This window comes from Squalius cephalus (genome assembly GCF_949319135.1).
Source record: "Squalius cephalus genome assembly, chromosome: 3".
NCBI lineage: Eukaryota > Metazoa > Chordata > Actinopteri > Cypriniformes > Leuciscidae > Squalius > Squalius cephalus.
Genome location: NC_137124.1, coordinates 12,901,416 through 12,918,470, shown reverse-complemented (window position 1 = coordinate 12,918,470; position 17,055 = coordinate 12,901,416). Strand labels below are relative to the sequence as shown.

Here is a 17,055-nt window from a genome sequence, read left to right as displayed (position 1 = left end):
CGCCATTGAAGAGCGGAAGCAAATTTTCAGATTTTGATTCAAGATTACCACGACACATTTTTCTGTGTGTTAACTTGCACGGATTAATTGTTCACCACAAGACTGGTAATGTGCGCTAACAAAGTAAATAGGGTCAATTTTGATTTCATGACGACTTTAAAGAGCTTCTTCAACCTGATCTTGCCCTTAATGTCTGCATGAAATGGAAATGTACCCTCGTTGTTTATTAAATGCCTGTTATAGATCTTGTTGTGAACAATTTATCAACGTGTTTTTTTTTGTTTTGGGGGGCTTTTAATGAATAATCAAAATATAATAACTGGACCTTCCAGTGAAATTGACTGGTTTTTCTCTGGTTACGTATGCCAAACTTCTTCAGTGATTTAGTCCAGTCTAGTCTCGTCTAGTTAATTTAAGTGTTGCGAGACCTGAAGTAAATGGTTATAATTTTTTTTTTTTTAACAATGTGAAATGGCATTTCGCGACCTATACCTTCTGTAACATGAAATATTTCTTAGTAAAAGGATATTAAATGTAGGACGGGATTTGGCTTTATCCATTGGGAGTTTTTTGTGGCTATAGTTTGCTGTAAATTTTAGAAGACTAGCTAGTTGGTTGAAACTTAAGCGGACTTGCTGGCGTCAGCTTAAAAGGAAAGCTGCTTCAGAGAAAGATTACAAAGTCAAATTTTTTGTTTCCTGTGGAATGTATAGATGAATCAGACCAAAAACATGTTTTAAGAAATAGGCTCAGTTTTGATTTCATGTTGACTTCATTCATGCAGCCCTTGAGTAGGTGGTTTAGCAGGGAATTTCGTGACGTACACATTAGACGGTGTGTGTTCAGATGATCGTGGCCATGACCCAGTTCTGTTCATGGCCCCTGCACATCGACAGCAATTACCCTCGTTAAGGACTCACAGAGGGACTTCAGAAGAGACGTTTTTCCTCTGTGCAGTATTCCGGCTGAGAACGAGCACGTTCGTCTGTTTTGCTTCCCTCCTCGTTCTTCTGCGCGCCCTTTTTTCCCCCTTACGTGGAGCAAATTCATAGCACCAGAAAGCATATGCTCCGGTGCTAATCATGTCACGTCGACTAGTGGAGCTTGTGTCATCTCGGGTGACTTAATTGAAAGGAAAGAAAAGGAAATGCAGTGCAATGTCTAAAGCTGACTTGGTTTCTGTTGATTTTTGTACAATATATTTTTTGAAAGGCAGCAACTCCTCTTCCTCTAATCCTTCTAGTTTTGCTTGAACTGCTTATTAAGCTAATATTACATTTTTGTGTAGATAATTTCAGCCTGTTATTTAGTTTAGAAACTTTATACTTAAGCCATTTAAGATTTGAAGATTGAATACTTTAACACAGTGTTTAGCGTTGAAATTTAAAATACTGAATAGGGATTTGATCTTATTTCTTGTGTTTATTTGCATATTTAACCACATAGCACTGAAAAGTTGCGTCACGTTTATTCACAATTACAAATATCGGATGCAGCATTTGCGCAAAACCAAATATTAAATCCTAAACTTACCTGACTAGTTTTTAGCTGCCTTTGTAAGCATTGCTGTTTCCATCTGGGAATGTAAATCCAGTTATACATTTGTCTTCATTGTCTTCCCTTTGTTCTTTTTTACTTGTTCCCTTTCTTTCTTGTTCTCTTCCTCTCTTCTTTGTGATTGAAATTGGTTGTTCACCTGCTCCGTCATTACCCCTCCTCCCCACATCCACCTTCCACCTGAAATTGGTTGTTGCTTTTTTTCTGTTTAACCCGATCTAACAGAAATAACCGAGCGCAAGCCGGCAGCTCCTGTGCCTTTATTACCCCGGCCCTCTTTAATAGGAGTGTAATTGATCTTTGGCTCCGTTGCCCTGCTCTTTAATGTGCACATGTTCAGGCCTGAACGGATGCCAGCTTAAAAATACTTGGCTGTTCAATACAGAGTAGATTGATGATGAAATAACAAAGAGAAGATGTGAAAATACAATAGTCCTGTTTTCGATAGATTCATCAGTGGGATATTGCTTAGTTCACCTGAGCTGTGAATGGGAACGTACAGTTTGAATTGAATGTGATATTAAAAAGTTTTTCCATCCAGCATGTCCAATGTCTGATTCACAAGCAAATGATTCTTTTTAGTGAAAAAAGTATAATGCAAACCAGTGTTTTGTGATTCACGAGCAAATGACTTGTGTGCTGACTCTTTTAATAAATCGTTCAAACAGTTACCGTTTGGAATCAGTGTGTCAGACTGTTTGGAATTAATTGCTTGCTGAACTAAAACTTATGATTACTTTAAATAATGTCTGTCTTAATGCAAATTTAGTGTACTTGAGGTTTGTGAATTAAATCACTGTCATTACTTGATTGTTTATATGGAAATGTGTTTATATGGAAATGTGTAGTTAAAGATAAACATTTGCTACAGTTTAAAAAAAAATCAATTTTTATTAATCTGGAGGAATTCTGGAGGAAAAAATGCAATGTTGTGAAGTTTGTTTGATACTTTAAGTCAGCAAGAGCAAAATATCCCTATCTTTTCCCCTCTTTTTCATTGTGCCGCTGATCGGTTTCCCTTAGCCTTGTAAATTCGTCAACCTATGAATAATTAAAATGCTCATAAAAGTGCGAAGCGTTTAAGATTTTCAACTCGACGTTCATTTCATCCCAGCCACAGGGAAGAAGAAGAGGGGATTCATATCGTGTTAAATGAATGCTGCACGCTTTCCTCGTTTTGTATCCGCTTTGAATTCAGTGTTGTTTGAATTACATCATTTATTTTTCTTAATGTTGGATGTTGCTTTATGATGTCTGTTTCTCTTTTCATTTGAGAAAGTCTGTCTTTGCTTTTTTCTCGTTGAAGAAAGGCATGCAGTGAATTCCTCTCTTTTTTCGAGGATATGGTGACTAGGCGTGTGAATGCACCGACATGCTGCGTGCAAGCAGTTTTTACCGCACCTGTCTTTATAGATTTATGTTAGGGACGTTTACGTTCTCTTCCTGAAGCACATGAGTGACAAACGACAGGAATCGAGTGCAGTCCGTACGCTCGTGTGCGCATCCGTGTGTGGAGCGTGTAATGGAAGTGCACGGGATTGAAAATATCGGAACTAGCGGGGCTTTGTGTGGACTGTAATTGCAGTAAGCACTCTGGCAGGCCTCCGTAATGCAGATGTCCCGCAGAATTAAATCAGAGCTCTCTCTCTCTCGTTCCATCGGTTTCTTTGAAAAAGGCCTGAACTCTTTCTGTCAGGGGGATCTGTTTTAGCTTGTGTGTGTGTGTGTGTGTGGGAGGGTCACTCAGGACTTCTCCAGGCCCTTGAAATAAGAGAACCCTTGATTAAACCCACAGCTTCTGTCCGCTGAGGCAGCCACTGCACAAGGTCATGGGGGTCAAGTGACAATTGACATTGGGCAGGTCTGGGACCTGTACGTTTTAAGTTTTTTTTTTTCTGTGTGTGTAATTTCAGCACAGGCGACCGTGCATTTCCCTTTCAGACATACAACGCTGGGGTCGGTACAGAGACAGAGAGGCTCCCGTTTATTTTTGCTAAATCGTTGGGCTGAAATGTCCCGCTCCTGTCGCAGATAAACAACGCTCCACTTGCTAGTTCGGCGTAGATGATTCATTAAGATGGTAACACTTTACAATAAGGTTCATTAGTTTTCATGTATTAACTAACATGGACTAACAATGAGCAATACATTTGTTACTTATTAGTTCATCTTTGTTTATGTGAGTTAATAAAAATCCAGCTGTTCATTGTTTGTTCATGTTAGTTCACTGTGCATTAACTAATGTTAACAAATACAACTTTTGATTTTAATAATGTATTAGTAAATGTTGAAATGAATATTAACCAAGATTAATAAATGCTGATGAAGTATTGTTCATTCTTAGTTCATGTTAACTAAGGTAGTTACCTAATGTTAACTAATGAACCGTATTGTAAAGTGTTACCGTTAAGATTAGACTCTGCTTTAGATGTCACGGTGGACTTTTGGACTTTTCCTTCAATTGGTTCCTATAAGATTGAAGGTTTTTGTTTTATAAAAGCCAGTTCAGGATTCACATTTCAGCTCTAAAGTGTAGTCTTAAGATCTAGTTTTATTCAAGTCAGAAATATTTAAAATGACTCAATCAATTGCATTAGATTGCACCAACAAGTTTACAGCTTTGATTATATAGAAATGGCTATTAACTAAACATTTTCACTTTTTACAGTGGGAATTGATGTGCCATGTTTGAAATGATCAACTCAATATTACTCTATTAGCTTTATAACTGTAAACAGACCATCAGTCTGATTATTTATTTATTGTCATTTACACTACAGTTTCAAAAGTTTGCGGTTGATTTATTTAGATGTTTTTGAAAGAATTCTCTAATGCTCACCAAGCCTGCATTTATTTGATAAAAATAGAAAAAATAAAAACAGTTATATTGTAAAATATTTTTACAATTTAAAACAACTGTTTTATTTTAATATATTGGAAAATTTAATTTATTCTGCTGATGGTAAAGCTGATTTTCAGCATCATTACTCCAGTCTTTGTCACATGATCCTTCAGAAATTATGCTAATATGCAGATTTGAAGAAACATTTTTCAGTGTTGAAAAGATTGCTTGTAATAATATTTTTATGGAAACCGTGATCAATAAAAAGTTAATAAGAACAACATTCGGAATATCTTTTGTAATATTATAGCCTAAATGTTTTTTGATTTATTGCATCATTGCTGAATAAAAGTATTAATATCTTAAAATATAATCATAATTTGAACAGTAGTGTATTGTTGTTATTAGGCTACTTATTAGGTTTAATCAAATAATATTTAAATAAGTTTAATAATATTAATAGTAAATTTTATCATACATCATGCTATTGCTAAGTTTTTATAGAAGCAATAATGGAATCTATGCATTACAGTGTTTTTTATTTATTTTGATTTTTTTCCACACTTTATGTAATGCCTAATAACATCACTTGGCTCATTGCTTTATTTTACACCTTTTTAAAAATCCATGTCAGTTGTGAATCTAAATACATTTTTTTGACAAAAGTCTGCAGATGATATCAGACTGAAAAATAAGAAACGTTGTCTTTATAGAGTAGAGGTTTGAGGGAATATGAAATGAAACTATTTTTTTTTTATATAGATTTTCAATTGGAAATGCACAGTGGTTTCTGAAAGGACTGCAAACTGTCATCTTCTAATTGAAATGTTTGTTCATGAAGGGTTTCCTCATTTATCCTCATCCTCCATCCTGTTTTTCCAGCTTCCGTCTCTCTCTTTCTCATTTTTGTGCTCTGTGTGTTACTCTGAAGTTTATTGAATTAGCGCCGACAGCTGAGAAGCACAAGATAAGATAGAACCGCTGTGTCTCTCCGTTTGAAATGGATTGCATTGCTATGTATGAGTGAAGGTGGTGGACTGCAAGTACGGTTTGATGTTTCTTCACCAATAGCAGTACAAGCCGAGCCGCACGAGCGGAAAAGCCAGTAAATATTTGGCTCCTCTTGATGATTATCATAATAATTTTTATTCTTTGGCGCTGGTTCACGGAGCTTCCTGCCCTGCTTGTCTTACACACACACACACACACACACACACACACACACACACACACACACACACACACACACACACACACACACACACACGTGGCCCTGAGTGAGGCAGATAAGCCTAAAAGTCCATTTCCTGCCACAGATCAGTGCAGTGGCGGTGCTATCCGCATCAAAGGCTTGACTGCAGGGCACTCTTTTCACAGCCCTGTGCCCCACATCTACAAAACACGGCCCTCTGAAATATTCATACTGTACACAGAGGTTTCAATCTCTCACTCCGACTCTCTCTCTCTCAGTCACTCTCTCATCAAATTCCAACATTAAAGAAGGAATCTTTCCATGGCGGGAGAGAAATGCGAAATATTTCCTTGTAGTCTGTGCAGAGCCCTGATTTACCCTTCTATGAAGAAATAGCATGTCTTCTTTTAATGGCTATCTATCTATCTATCTATCTATCTATCTATCTATCTATCTATCTATCTATCTATCTATCTATCTATCTATCTATCTATCTATCTATCTATCTGTCTGTCTGTCTGTCTGTCTGTCTGTCTGTCTGTCTGTCTGTCTGTCTGTCTGTCTGTCTGTCTGTCTGTCTGTGGCTCTATCTGTTCGTTCTACTAGGGTATTTTATTTTCAATTAGTATTTTGGCTTCCAACAAATCCGTCCGATAGATAGACGTCACTCTTTTCCCAAATTTGCGTTTTTGTTGTTTACACAGTCAAGTCAAATCAAGTCACCTTTATTTATATAGCCCTTTTTACAATACAGATTGTTTCAAAGCAGCTTTACGGTGATAACAGGAAAATAATGCAACAAAGTTTGGTTTCAGAAGAAAATAGCGTCACAGTCAAGCTTAAGTAAGTTCTGTGATGTTTCATTTTTGTTGTAAAAAAGTTATTAATTTAGTTAATTTATATATATATAGCCGCTCTGAGTAAACCGAGATGTCATCGTCCAGCTCAGTTCAGTTCTCATATAATGGTGTCAATGCAGGCAGATCAATAATATTGTTGAAAATTAAATTAAATGTTAAATGTAATGTCCCCAACTAAGCAAGCCAAAAGCCAATGGCAACAAAGGTGAAAAGAGACAGAGACGATAACGTTGTCGCTTTCAAAAACGTGCACTTTGAAACCCGTTTTCAGGCCCGCAAAACGCTGTTGTCGTGTAAATGACAAAAAGTTTTCAGTTTTTATTTAAAACGTTGTTGTGTAAACGGCCCCTGAGTTTTACATGGAAGTTGTCATCAGTTGTCACATTATTGCATCACATGAGGACTGAGGGCACGATGTTAACCGTGCTATAGAGGGAACATTTCATAACAGAAACCAGCTACTTGTTCCCTATACCTCAGTCTTGACCTGACAAACAATTGTGTCTGCTATTTGCAAATTTTAGATTATTTGTTGTAAGACAAGTCAAAGGAAGGAAGAGAGATCCACAAATAGCACGCTCATGTTCGCCCTCTGAAATAGATGAACTGTGGCTGTTTGTGAAGCTTTGATACAGTTCTATCGTTCGTTGTTCCTGAAGGTTAAAGAATCAAGTGAGCGCTGTCAAACTAAGTATCTTTGAACAGAAATCAAAACGCTTTCCTGCGCAATATGACACATGTATCCAATAAAAGAGCCGCGGTGTATCCGAAGTCTAAATGTGTGTGTTTTTTTTTCCAGCATAAGGAATTGTGTGCTTCACACATCTAAGTGTTGTTTTCACCGTACTTTTTTTGTGGATTTGAATGACAGTGTGTTTATTCGCTTCGTTTTTCTTTCAAGGTCTGTCTTGGCTTTTTCAGTGTCACACACTCGTATATTTTCTCTCACACGCACACACACATTCCAGTTCAGCTCTAATGCAATTTCAGAGGCACAGTAAGCCCCTGGTCCGAATAATCCTTTCTTTTCTCTCCCCGCCTAATGAATATTTAAACGACTGAGTGAATATTTAAAACAATGAGCAAATATTCAAAAGGCTCTGTCCGGTCATGTTTATATTTGTGGCTGTGGTGATTTTGGTTTTCATTTTAGAAAGCTAAGCACCTTGAGCAAATCTTTTGTCAGGTAACCTAAAAAAATGTTGTAACATCTAAATAAATTGGTTTATTATTTTAAAACAGTGAATCAACCCAACTACATTCGTTTTTAACAATCAGCGATGTAGTTCCACTGGTTTCATGCTGCCAAAATCAAAGTTGTGGGTTTGATTTCCAAGTAAAAGGCAGTTTTTCAATGTGCTTCAATGAATCATTCATGATTAGACTTGGAAAGTGTATTAAGGAAGTAAATGGTGTCAATTTGAATTCTATGTTTGGCGTTAAAAAGTTGATTTGCTCATGAAACAAATCCTGTGAGTCGCGTGTTCAGGTGACAGAGGACCAAAAGATACGCAGCTCTGCTTCCATTTGGAAAAGCCTTGTTGACTCTAATAGATTCATATGACCGTGTGTGTGTGTGTGTGTGTGTGTGTGTGTGTGTGTGTGTGGGCCACAGAGTTCAGCACACCAGCCGCTTCCATAACTAGATCTGTCGAGTCTTTTATATCTCTGTTGCTGGCCTGAACACCACAGACCACATTTAATCAATACGTGTGTGTGTGTGTGTGTGTGTGTGTGTGTGTGTGTGTGTGTGTGTGCAGCTGTGCGCGCGCTTGTTTTTATTTACTGCATTGTGATCAATAGCAAATATTATTTTCTGTCCGCCTGTTTCTCCCTCTCCTTTTTAAAGTGTCATGATTTTCTGTGCAGGTGGTTCATTTCAGATATGACTCGGTCAAATTTAATCACAATTCATACAGATGCACAAGCCATTGACATTGGAAAATGGGTGGTTTCTTTCTTTCTTTCTTTCTTTCTTTCTTTCTTTCTTTCTATCTATCTATCTATCTATCTATCTATCTATCTATCTATCTATCTATCTATCTATCTATCTATCTATCTATCTATCTATCTATCATAAATATATATGTATACGTGTCTGTGTGTACTTCTTTTTTTTGTCTGTTCCCTCCTTTTTTGGATGACGTGCCATTTCTCATCATGTGCTATTTTCTTTTCTTTCATTCGAGTAGATGCTCTTTTATGTGTAACATATTTGTTTTCCTTAATGGAAGTGTGTGTGTGTGTGCGTGTGTGTGTGTGTGTGTGTGTGTGTGTGTGTGTGTGTGTGTGTGTGTGTGTGTGTGTGTGTGTGTGTGTGTGTGTGTGTTGTTGCACTGGCCCACCTCCCTTCCTAAGGTTCCTTTATAGTTATATAGTCGGACAGGAGATGTAAGTGTTAATTAGAGAGCCGAGGGCTTTTTGTCGACTGACAAGCCTTTTAGTAATGAAATAATAGTGAGGGGAACAAGCGCGGCTTATTGCACGTTTCTGACTTCAATTACAGCCAAGATCCTTTTTTTTTTTTTCCATTCCTTTTGAGTTATAGAGGAGAATTTCTTCTACCCCCCACCCCCCTCATCCCCCAAAACTATCTTTGGGAAAATAAATAAAAGGATGTTCAGACAAGAGGAGAGTGATTCTCTTAAATAGACATCAAATGTGAGAATTTCTAAAGGCTGCTTCCATTTCCAGAGCTTTTGCAATAAAAGATTCTGCTCTAGTTTTAAATTTGACTACAAAAGCCGTGGATGCAAATAAGAAAATGTTTCTGAAACAGCATTCCAGTTTCAAAAATATCTGTCTGTCTGTCCGTCGATCTGTCCATCGTAGGGCTGGGCCATTAATCAAATTTTATTTTCAATTATATCTCAAAAATTATAAAAAAAAAAGAAGATTTTTTTTATATTTTTAGGGTTATACGCCATGTTTAGCAGAGTTTATCACATTGTACTTGACAATGACATTTGTCACATAAGTAAGATATATATTTATCTTCTGTGAAAGTCACACATAGATCTGTTGCAAATAACTATTTTGTCACTAAATAGATGGATTGAGTTTGGTCCTTCTCTTCAGTCACTACTTTTTTAGTATGTTCTGTCGTTTTTTAACTGCAATCACAGACTGATTTTAAGCATGTCGCTCAGCTCATGTACTTATAGCCGGCTAGCAGTTTTATACAGTTATTCGTGCTGATTTTCATGCTCATAGAATAACCTCCTTCTCTTTCTCTCTCTTTATCGCTCATTCTCTCTCTCAGGGTGGACCCCATCTCGTACGACACTCCCAAGCCGGGTGGCCACACGCGTTTTGTGTGCGTGTCAGACACACACTCCCGGACAGATGGCATCCAGATGCCTTACGGGGACGTTCTCCTGCACACAGGGGACTTCACCGAGCTGGGCCTGCCCTCAGAGGTCAAGAAGTTTAACGACTGGTTAGGTAAAGAGCTGCGATTAACCACCGTTTAACCCCCTTGCATCACATCCGACCCTCACACACGCAGGGTTTAGCGGCGTGTGAAGTGGTGGTGACAGGTTTTAGTGACTGAAGCTAATGGTCAGAAAAACTGAGTTTCTCCTTTCGCCATCTGTCAACATAACAGAAAGTGTTCAGTGAGCTGTTTGCACCATTACTGGATTTTTTTTTTCTTTCTGTTCAGTGAAGAGTTCTGGGTAATTTTGTGAGGTCTTTCTTCTGGTTTTTGTTTGTCAAATTAGGATTTTTAACTTTCAGTTTGGATTTCAATTTTTTTTTAAGCATTTCACCTGTAGTCATTGTTTACTCGTTCAAAAATTTGGTGTCAGTTTGCTCAAAAATAAATTAATACTTTTATTCAGCAAGGATGTATTAAATTGATCTAAAGTAACAGTAAATACTTTTTAAGCAAAATGCATCATGGTTTCCACCAAAATATTAAGCAGCACAACTGTTTTCAACATTGATAATAATAAGAAATGTTTCTTGAGCAGCAAATCAGCATGATTTCTGAAGGATCATGTGACACCGAAGACTGGGGTAATGTCTGCTGGAAACTTCGCTTTGCCATCACAGGAATAAATTAGGAATAAAAGTTTCGATGGCGTTTATAAACTGGTGTTTATAAGCGCAGCGCTGCTTTGTGTGTATTTAAAGAGACCGCTGCTGTTCCATAAACGCCACCTACTGCCAGAGAGTGAATCTGCATTTTTATTCAGTCCATCTGCGTTTTTTGTTTAATGCAGGTGTCTTATGCTAGCCTGGTAATCCAGACCCAAATCCGAAAGATTAAGGGTCTGGCATTGAGTAATGAAAATCGCCCAACTTGCGGGGCGGTATCAAGCGTGCATTTGAAAATCTCAATCACAACATTACATGTCATTCACATATGTCGCAGCGCTGTCTGTCATCTGTTTAGCTCGCTTCTGGCCCGCCTATATCAGATACACCGATGTGATTGGTGCAGCTCGGCTACAAGGGCATAGTTAATGAGCATCATTACTCAATGCCAGAGTGACTCGCTGAGCAAATTCGAATTGTGCTCTCGTGAGAACTCTGGATTTCCAGGGTAGTCTTATGCAGCATAATTTCACAAATCTAAAGTCAGACCATTTGGATCGTGTTTAAAATGTAGTGGTTGCATCTCATTTCAAATGGCTACAGATATTTTATTGTTTAAGGCCATTAAAAGAACGTTTCTTAAACAAAGAAAATGTTTTTAATGGTAGTGTACAGTGTACCATATACCAAATATTGGTAATCCAGAGTAATTTGATTATATATACATTTTATATATTTTATATACATTACGTATATATATATATATATATATATATATATATAGTAAAATGAAGTATATAAAAAATATATCGTAAAATGAAGACAAAATCCTTTGAAATAATTATGACTTTGAATGAGTTATGAAATATTTTGCACAAAATGGTAATATTTACAACACAACTGTATATACATTTGATTAGAAACCAAAATACATACATAAAATTCATAGCAGAAACATATATTTATATTTCATTAAAAATTCTTTAGTTGTTGTTTTTTCCCCCCAGACAGATTAGGACAGAAAGACAGCTCTGTTGATTATAATTGGTGCTCTTTTTTTTATTTATTTATTTTATTATTTTTTTATGTAGACGTGTGAGAATTTAGTATTTTCTACATGACATTCTAATTAAAGATTCATAGGAGAGCAATGGGTTCTTCATTAGCAACTAATTATGCTTATTTATGTAGGGTTAAATTCAACATGGTTTTATGTGTAGGGACAATCCTCTGAGAAAATGATGTAGAATACAGATGAAGAAATAACTGAAGATTATGAATATCACTATATAGAAAATAGTAAAGATTTTGCTATCTATAGAAAAGGTTTTTCTAACGTTTCACATTCTTATTCTACACAGATTGGTAAGAAATATGAAACATTTGGTTTTAGGAAACCTTAGCATAAGTTGCAATTTATAGGCAGTTGTATGTTAAAATAACCAGCTTGTCAATAGCAATTGCAAAAGTATGTTTCCAGTCAAAAACAAACCATGCTTTTCCATACAAATGTATGATTTGTTTTTGACAAAAAGCCTCAGATCGTAGCCAGCTTGCAGGACGTTGTGGTCACAGATGTTCTTACTGTGACACACTGCGAGACTGATAGATTTTTGATTGAAACATCAGTCCTGATCTCCATAACTCTTGTTAATATATCTGTTTGGAGGCCCTTGATGTGTGACGTGCTCTCATTATTTTGAGCTGTGGGACAGCGAGAGTATCACACACAAAAAATCTAGTAATGTAGTGTGTGTTAGCATGCATGGAGTTTGTAATTTGCATAAGTCTTGGTCTTTTTGTAGTGTACTCTATTTAAACCAAATCTTATTTTATTCTAGGAAATTTGTCTTTTAATGTGTTTTCATTTCAGTTAGAACGTCATAAAGTGGGTTGTTTGAGTTTATATTTAGCTTTAACGGAAGCTTCTTTTATATGGAATTTTGTTTACTGATGATGACTACAAGAACATTTTAAAGTGCCAAATATATAACTTTAATACTCTTTACAAGTACTGTGGTATCACCATTGTTTTTATAGACATTAGGCTATACTATGTTAAAACCATTTATTATGATTTGATGGTGAAACTATGGTATTTTATACTTATAATATATACACCAGGGTACTGAATGCTTTCTATATTTGTGTACAATTGGTGTTGTACAATGGTATACCATGGTTCATGTCCAAAAAACATGATAATATTGTGATGTTTCTTATTGACATTCGTTTGGTTCCTTGAAATGAAGTGTAGGAAGTTTCTGTGTTGTTTTGATCGTGTATGTAGTAAATCCTGCACCTCAAATCCTTTTTGATCCTGTGCTTTGGTTGAGGTGTAGATCAAAACCCATGTGATTAAATCAAACGTTTGCCGGCTCTGAAATCCAGAGCTCTATTGGCGCCAGGGAGTCCTGGGCCGAGGGTTTGGGATGTTGGCACTTGATGCAGCCATAAAGCGGTCACATTGACCCTGTGGGGCCGCTCACACCGCTGACCTTCAGACCAGCGTGCCTGGTGTATTGTCTTGTGTGTGTGTGTGTGTGTGTGTGTGTGTGTGTGTGTGTGTGTATACTGTGTATTATCCATTTGGCCTCTCGACATGAGACATGCGTCACAACTATCCAATGTTGAGAGCAACTAAATACAAGTAAAAAGTGCTACACTAAAATTGCACTTAAACTTTTAAACTTTTTTTTTTTTTACGTGATTGTACAGCTGTTTTTGCATCACATTGTATTGCGTATACTCAGACTTTTCCAGCTACACAAACCCAATTTCATACATAATTGCAATCCTGAAATGTGTCGGACAGCAAATACACTGTTGTATTCTAACAATAGGTTCAGCTCAGCTACTCTTCTGGTTAAGCAATGGTTTAAAGAGAATCTTGTTATAAAGGTAGTTAAAGTCAATATGTTTGCAACTTACATGATTTGAACGGTTTGATTCAGTGAATTGGTTCATTCAGAAATTAGATTCATAACTCATATGTGTTTGTAAAATGACGTCGTTGTACTACGTTTTTACTTAGCAATATATCTAGCAATATATTTGATCAGAAAACAATATATTTAGTTAAATACTGCATTTGCCATTGTTTTCAAAGCAATGTTTTTAGGTTTTATTAGCTACTATTTTGTATGTATTCAGATCCTCATTTTTGGGCCCCAAATCTGCTCTGCTTTTTCTATAATATAAGAATTTTGTTAAAATATGGGGAGAAATGTAGTTAGAAACTAGTAGCTTGTAGCATAGCTAACTACTTTTTACTATAGATATTTCATTAATTATAAGTAATCTTGGCAAGTTGCAATTTCAAAGTAGGTTCCCTGACACTGTATTTGTACTTGCAGAAGCTACATTTTTGGATGTCATAAGCTCTCAGTTTGTCCTTTGCTTCGTCATTCCATCCATGCATACTCTCTTGTCACACATGGTTGAAATAGTGCATCAGAAGGGATGAAACGGAGAGAGCTGTCAGCAGTCTTTCCATCCCTCCATCTATCAACGTTCTTGACGCCACTTTTTTCGTATCCGGCATGTGACACCAGTAACTTTTGAAGTGCCTGGTGGTCGGAGAATGCTCCGACTTTCTTATTATTCACGTTCCAAAGGAAACCTGACGATGAAATTATTTTTCACATCATCGCCTTTTGTTGTAAACACACATCTGGGCGCTGATAGATAATCTCATGATGGCTGAAAGCTGTCTTCTGTCAAAAACATGTTTGGATATAAGAGTTTAGTCAGTTTCAAACAAATCGTTCCCTCGAACATGACGTGATGATGGAATAGTTTATATAAGCCTTTTGACAAACTCAAAGAACGTCGCTCAGATGAGCCTGTAGTGGATCTTCGGGAAAACTAATCTTCGTGTTTTCATTATCCGAGCCAAAGCATTCCGGTTATATTTTCCGTAGTTTCGTAGTATAAATGCTTGCATTTCTTTCCAAGGTCGCTAACTTTGTTATTTAGCAGTGGGGGACAAATGATACAGTAGAGAAAAAACATAAAGGGCCTTTATAAATTAAACTTGCAAGGGGAAATTGGTGTTGTTTACATGAGACCTTTTAAGTACTGCCGGGTTTGTCATTCCTCTCTTTTTTTTCCTCTCTCTCTTTTGCATTTGCTTCATTTACCATGCATTTTCTTGAAGCGTAGCTCGCTTTTGTTTGTTTTTCTGGCAAGAAAGCCCAGCCGCTAATCGTTGTCATTGATCACGGTTTTTGTTGATAAGTGGGATCGATTCTCAGGGATCGTTCGGTGGGAATGAGGTTTCTTTGCTAAAGTTTAGTTCTGGTCAATATCTCGCCCGTGAGATCTGACCTGTGCTTCTCCGCACGGGATTCATGAATGCAAACATGGATCTCTGCTCCATAAATAAGGAGCTTTTCTAGGTCTTGACTTTGTTTGTCTGAGTTCACTGTTTTTTCTTTGATCAATGCAGGACAGCCAACAGATCCCATGTCCAATAGATCAGCTTTGTTCCTTTGTTTTGCAATGTTGTGAGGGCGGCCAAGAAAGTGTTTGCATGCTGGGATATAGGGGTAGTACACCTTATAATAACAATTCTGTTATTACTCATCCTCATGTCATTGCAAACCTTTATGACTTTTGTTGTATTGAACAGGAAAGGTTTATTTCTGAAGAATATCCTGCCCGCTCTTTATAGCAGGCTTTCCAAAGGGCACATAAGCATCATAAACATATTTTAAAGTAGTGGCCAAAATTCAAGCTGTTATTTGCTTTAAAAAAAATCTACCCCTCCAGCAGGGGTGGGAATCTTATATCACAAAATGTTTTTTTTATGATATTGATATAGTTATTTTTGCTTTAAATTTCATGAATCTCATCACCAATTTCACAAAAAGATAAGGGCCAGATTTACTAAACAGGGCAAATTAGCATGAGAGCACAACCCCCCCCCCCCCCCCCCCCCCCCAAAAAAAATAAAAACCATGGAAGAGGGAAGTTCTGTGAGTGATCTACTGACAAGGTGCAAATTAAAGAACACAGACGCAGCCGGATCATTTCCGTAATGACCAACGCAATCTACCAAGAGCAGCGCAAATTAGCATCTGGTTTAAGACATGCTTTTTTGGGGCGGTAATTAATGGCACAAATACCAGTAAATTTACCAGTGCAAACCTTAGTAAATCCCCTCCTATGATTCATTTTAATAATCTCCTCCCAAAAATCTGAAAGGGAAACTCCTACAAATGCATATGCAATAAAGTCAGCCGCGCAAATAACTGTCCATGCTTTTTCAGCACAAATGTTTGACTGCGTGTCATTGGTAAATCCTGGCCGTAGTTTTTTAAGCCAAAAGAGGGTTTGCACTGGTGCAAGCTGTTAGTAGATCTAGCCCTAATACTAGCCTAACATGAGTAAAAAATATATTTTTAAAAAAGCTCACTGAAGACAAGTAAACAGTCAGTGATAAAATGGGCTGCTGTCACTTTATGACCAATTTCACTGATCTAATATACTGATACTGATATTTTGAACCAAAATAACTGATTCAATAGAAATACTCAAAACTCAAAAGAACAATTTCTTCACAAATCAGACATTGTAAATAACAGCTTACATTTTTGCTCTGTTCATCACAAAAGTTAGCCTGGGTTTCCCCATGCTGCCTTGCGCGATTATATTCACGCTGCTAGGCAGCCTGGACACCATGGACCAGATTTTCCCCTCAAAAAGGGAACCAATCACAGAACGGGGAGGGAGCAGCAAGACGATGACGACGTCTATGTGACACACCGAAGCAGTTTGTTTATATCTATGGATCCAACATGGCATCAGGCGCGAAGTTACCTTTCGATGCAGCCTTAGATAATGTTGTAAGTAGTTTAGAAAGTTTATTTCGTCTTCTTCCTCGTCGAATTTCTGTCGCTCTACATACGTCATCTGGTATAATTGAAACGACTGGCTATGAGCTACGTACAGGCGCATTTGATAGACATTCATAGCGCCCAATAAACGGCTCTGGGCATTCGTAAACCACGCCTCAAATACGAGAAAATGAACATGTGGTTCCGAGGTCTGACGTTAGCCAGGCTACACAAAAGTAGCATATGGTTCCAGAAGACTTTTTTTATGATACTTTTATGATGCTTTTTGGAGCCTGATAGCCCCAACTCCCAGGAAATTCTTCAAAAATGTACATTTTGTGTTAAATGAAAGATGAAAAGAAGACATTCTAGTTTGGGGAAAACATGATGGCGAGGAAATCATGACAGAGTTTTCATTTTTGGGGTGTACTGTTCCTTTAATTTATGATTGATCTTTTTGTGATTTGTGCTGTTGGGCTTTCTGGTGCCATGTGCTCATTGTTTTTATTCTATTCATCAAGTCCCACATGTTTTGTTTTTATCAGCAGCAGCGAGTTTGAAAAACTTGACGAATGTGATTGCGCTTCTCCGTTTTCAACAAAATACACATGTTCCCTACCAGCCGTCGTTCAGTTTCAGATGTTTACGGTGTGCAGTTTATTTTCACTAATTTGATTTACATTCATTACGCACAGCGATTGCCAAACTGTGCCCCGCGCCGGT

General features: G+C 37.2%; 1 protein-coding gene across 2 annotated transcripts in view; it reads left to right on the top strand.

Annotated features, from left to right (window-relative positions):
* Positions 1–17,055, top strand: part of mpped2a (metallophosphoesterase domain containing 2a) — a 58,196-nt gene that overhangs the window by 4,115 nt on the left and 37,026 nt on the right. For both annotated transcript variants that reach the window (XM_079867822.1, XM_079867823.1), the window contains exon 3: positions 9,714–9,895. In XM_079867822.1, the coding sequence (XP_079723948.1) occupies positions 9,714–9,895 (182 nt within the window). The remainder of the gene's footprint in view (positions 1–9,713; positions 9,896–17,055) is intronic.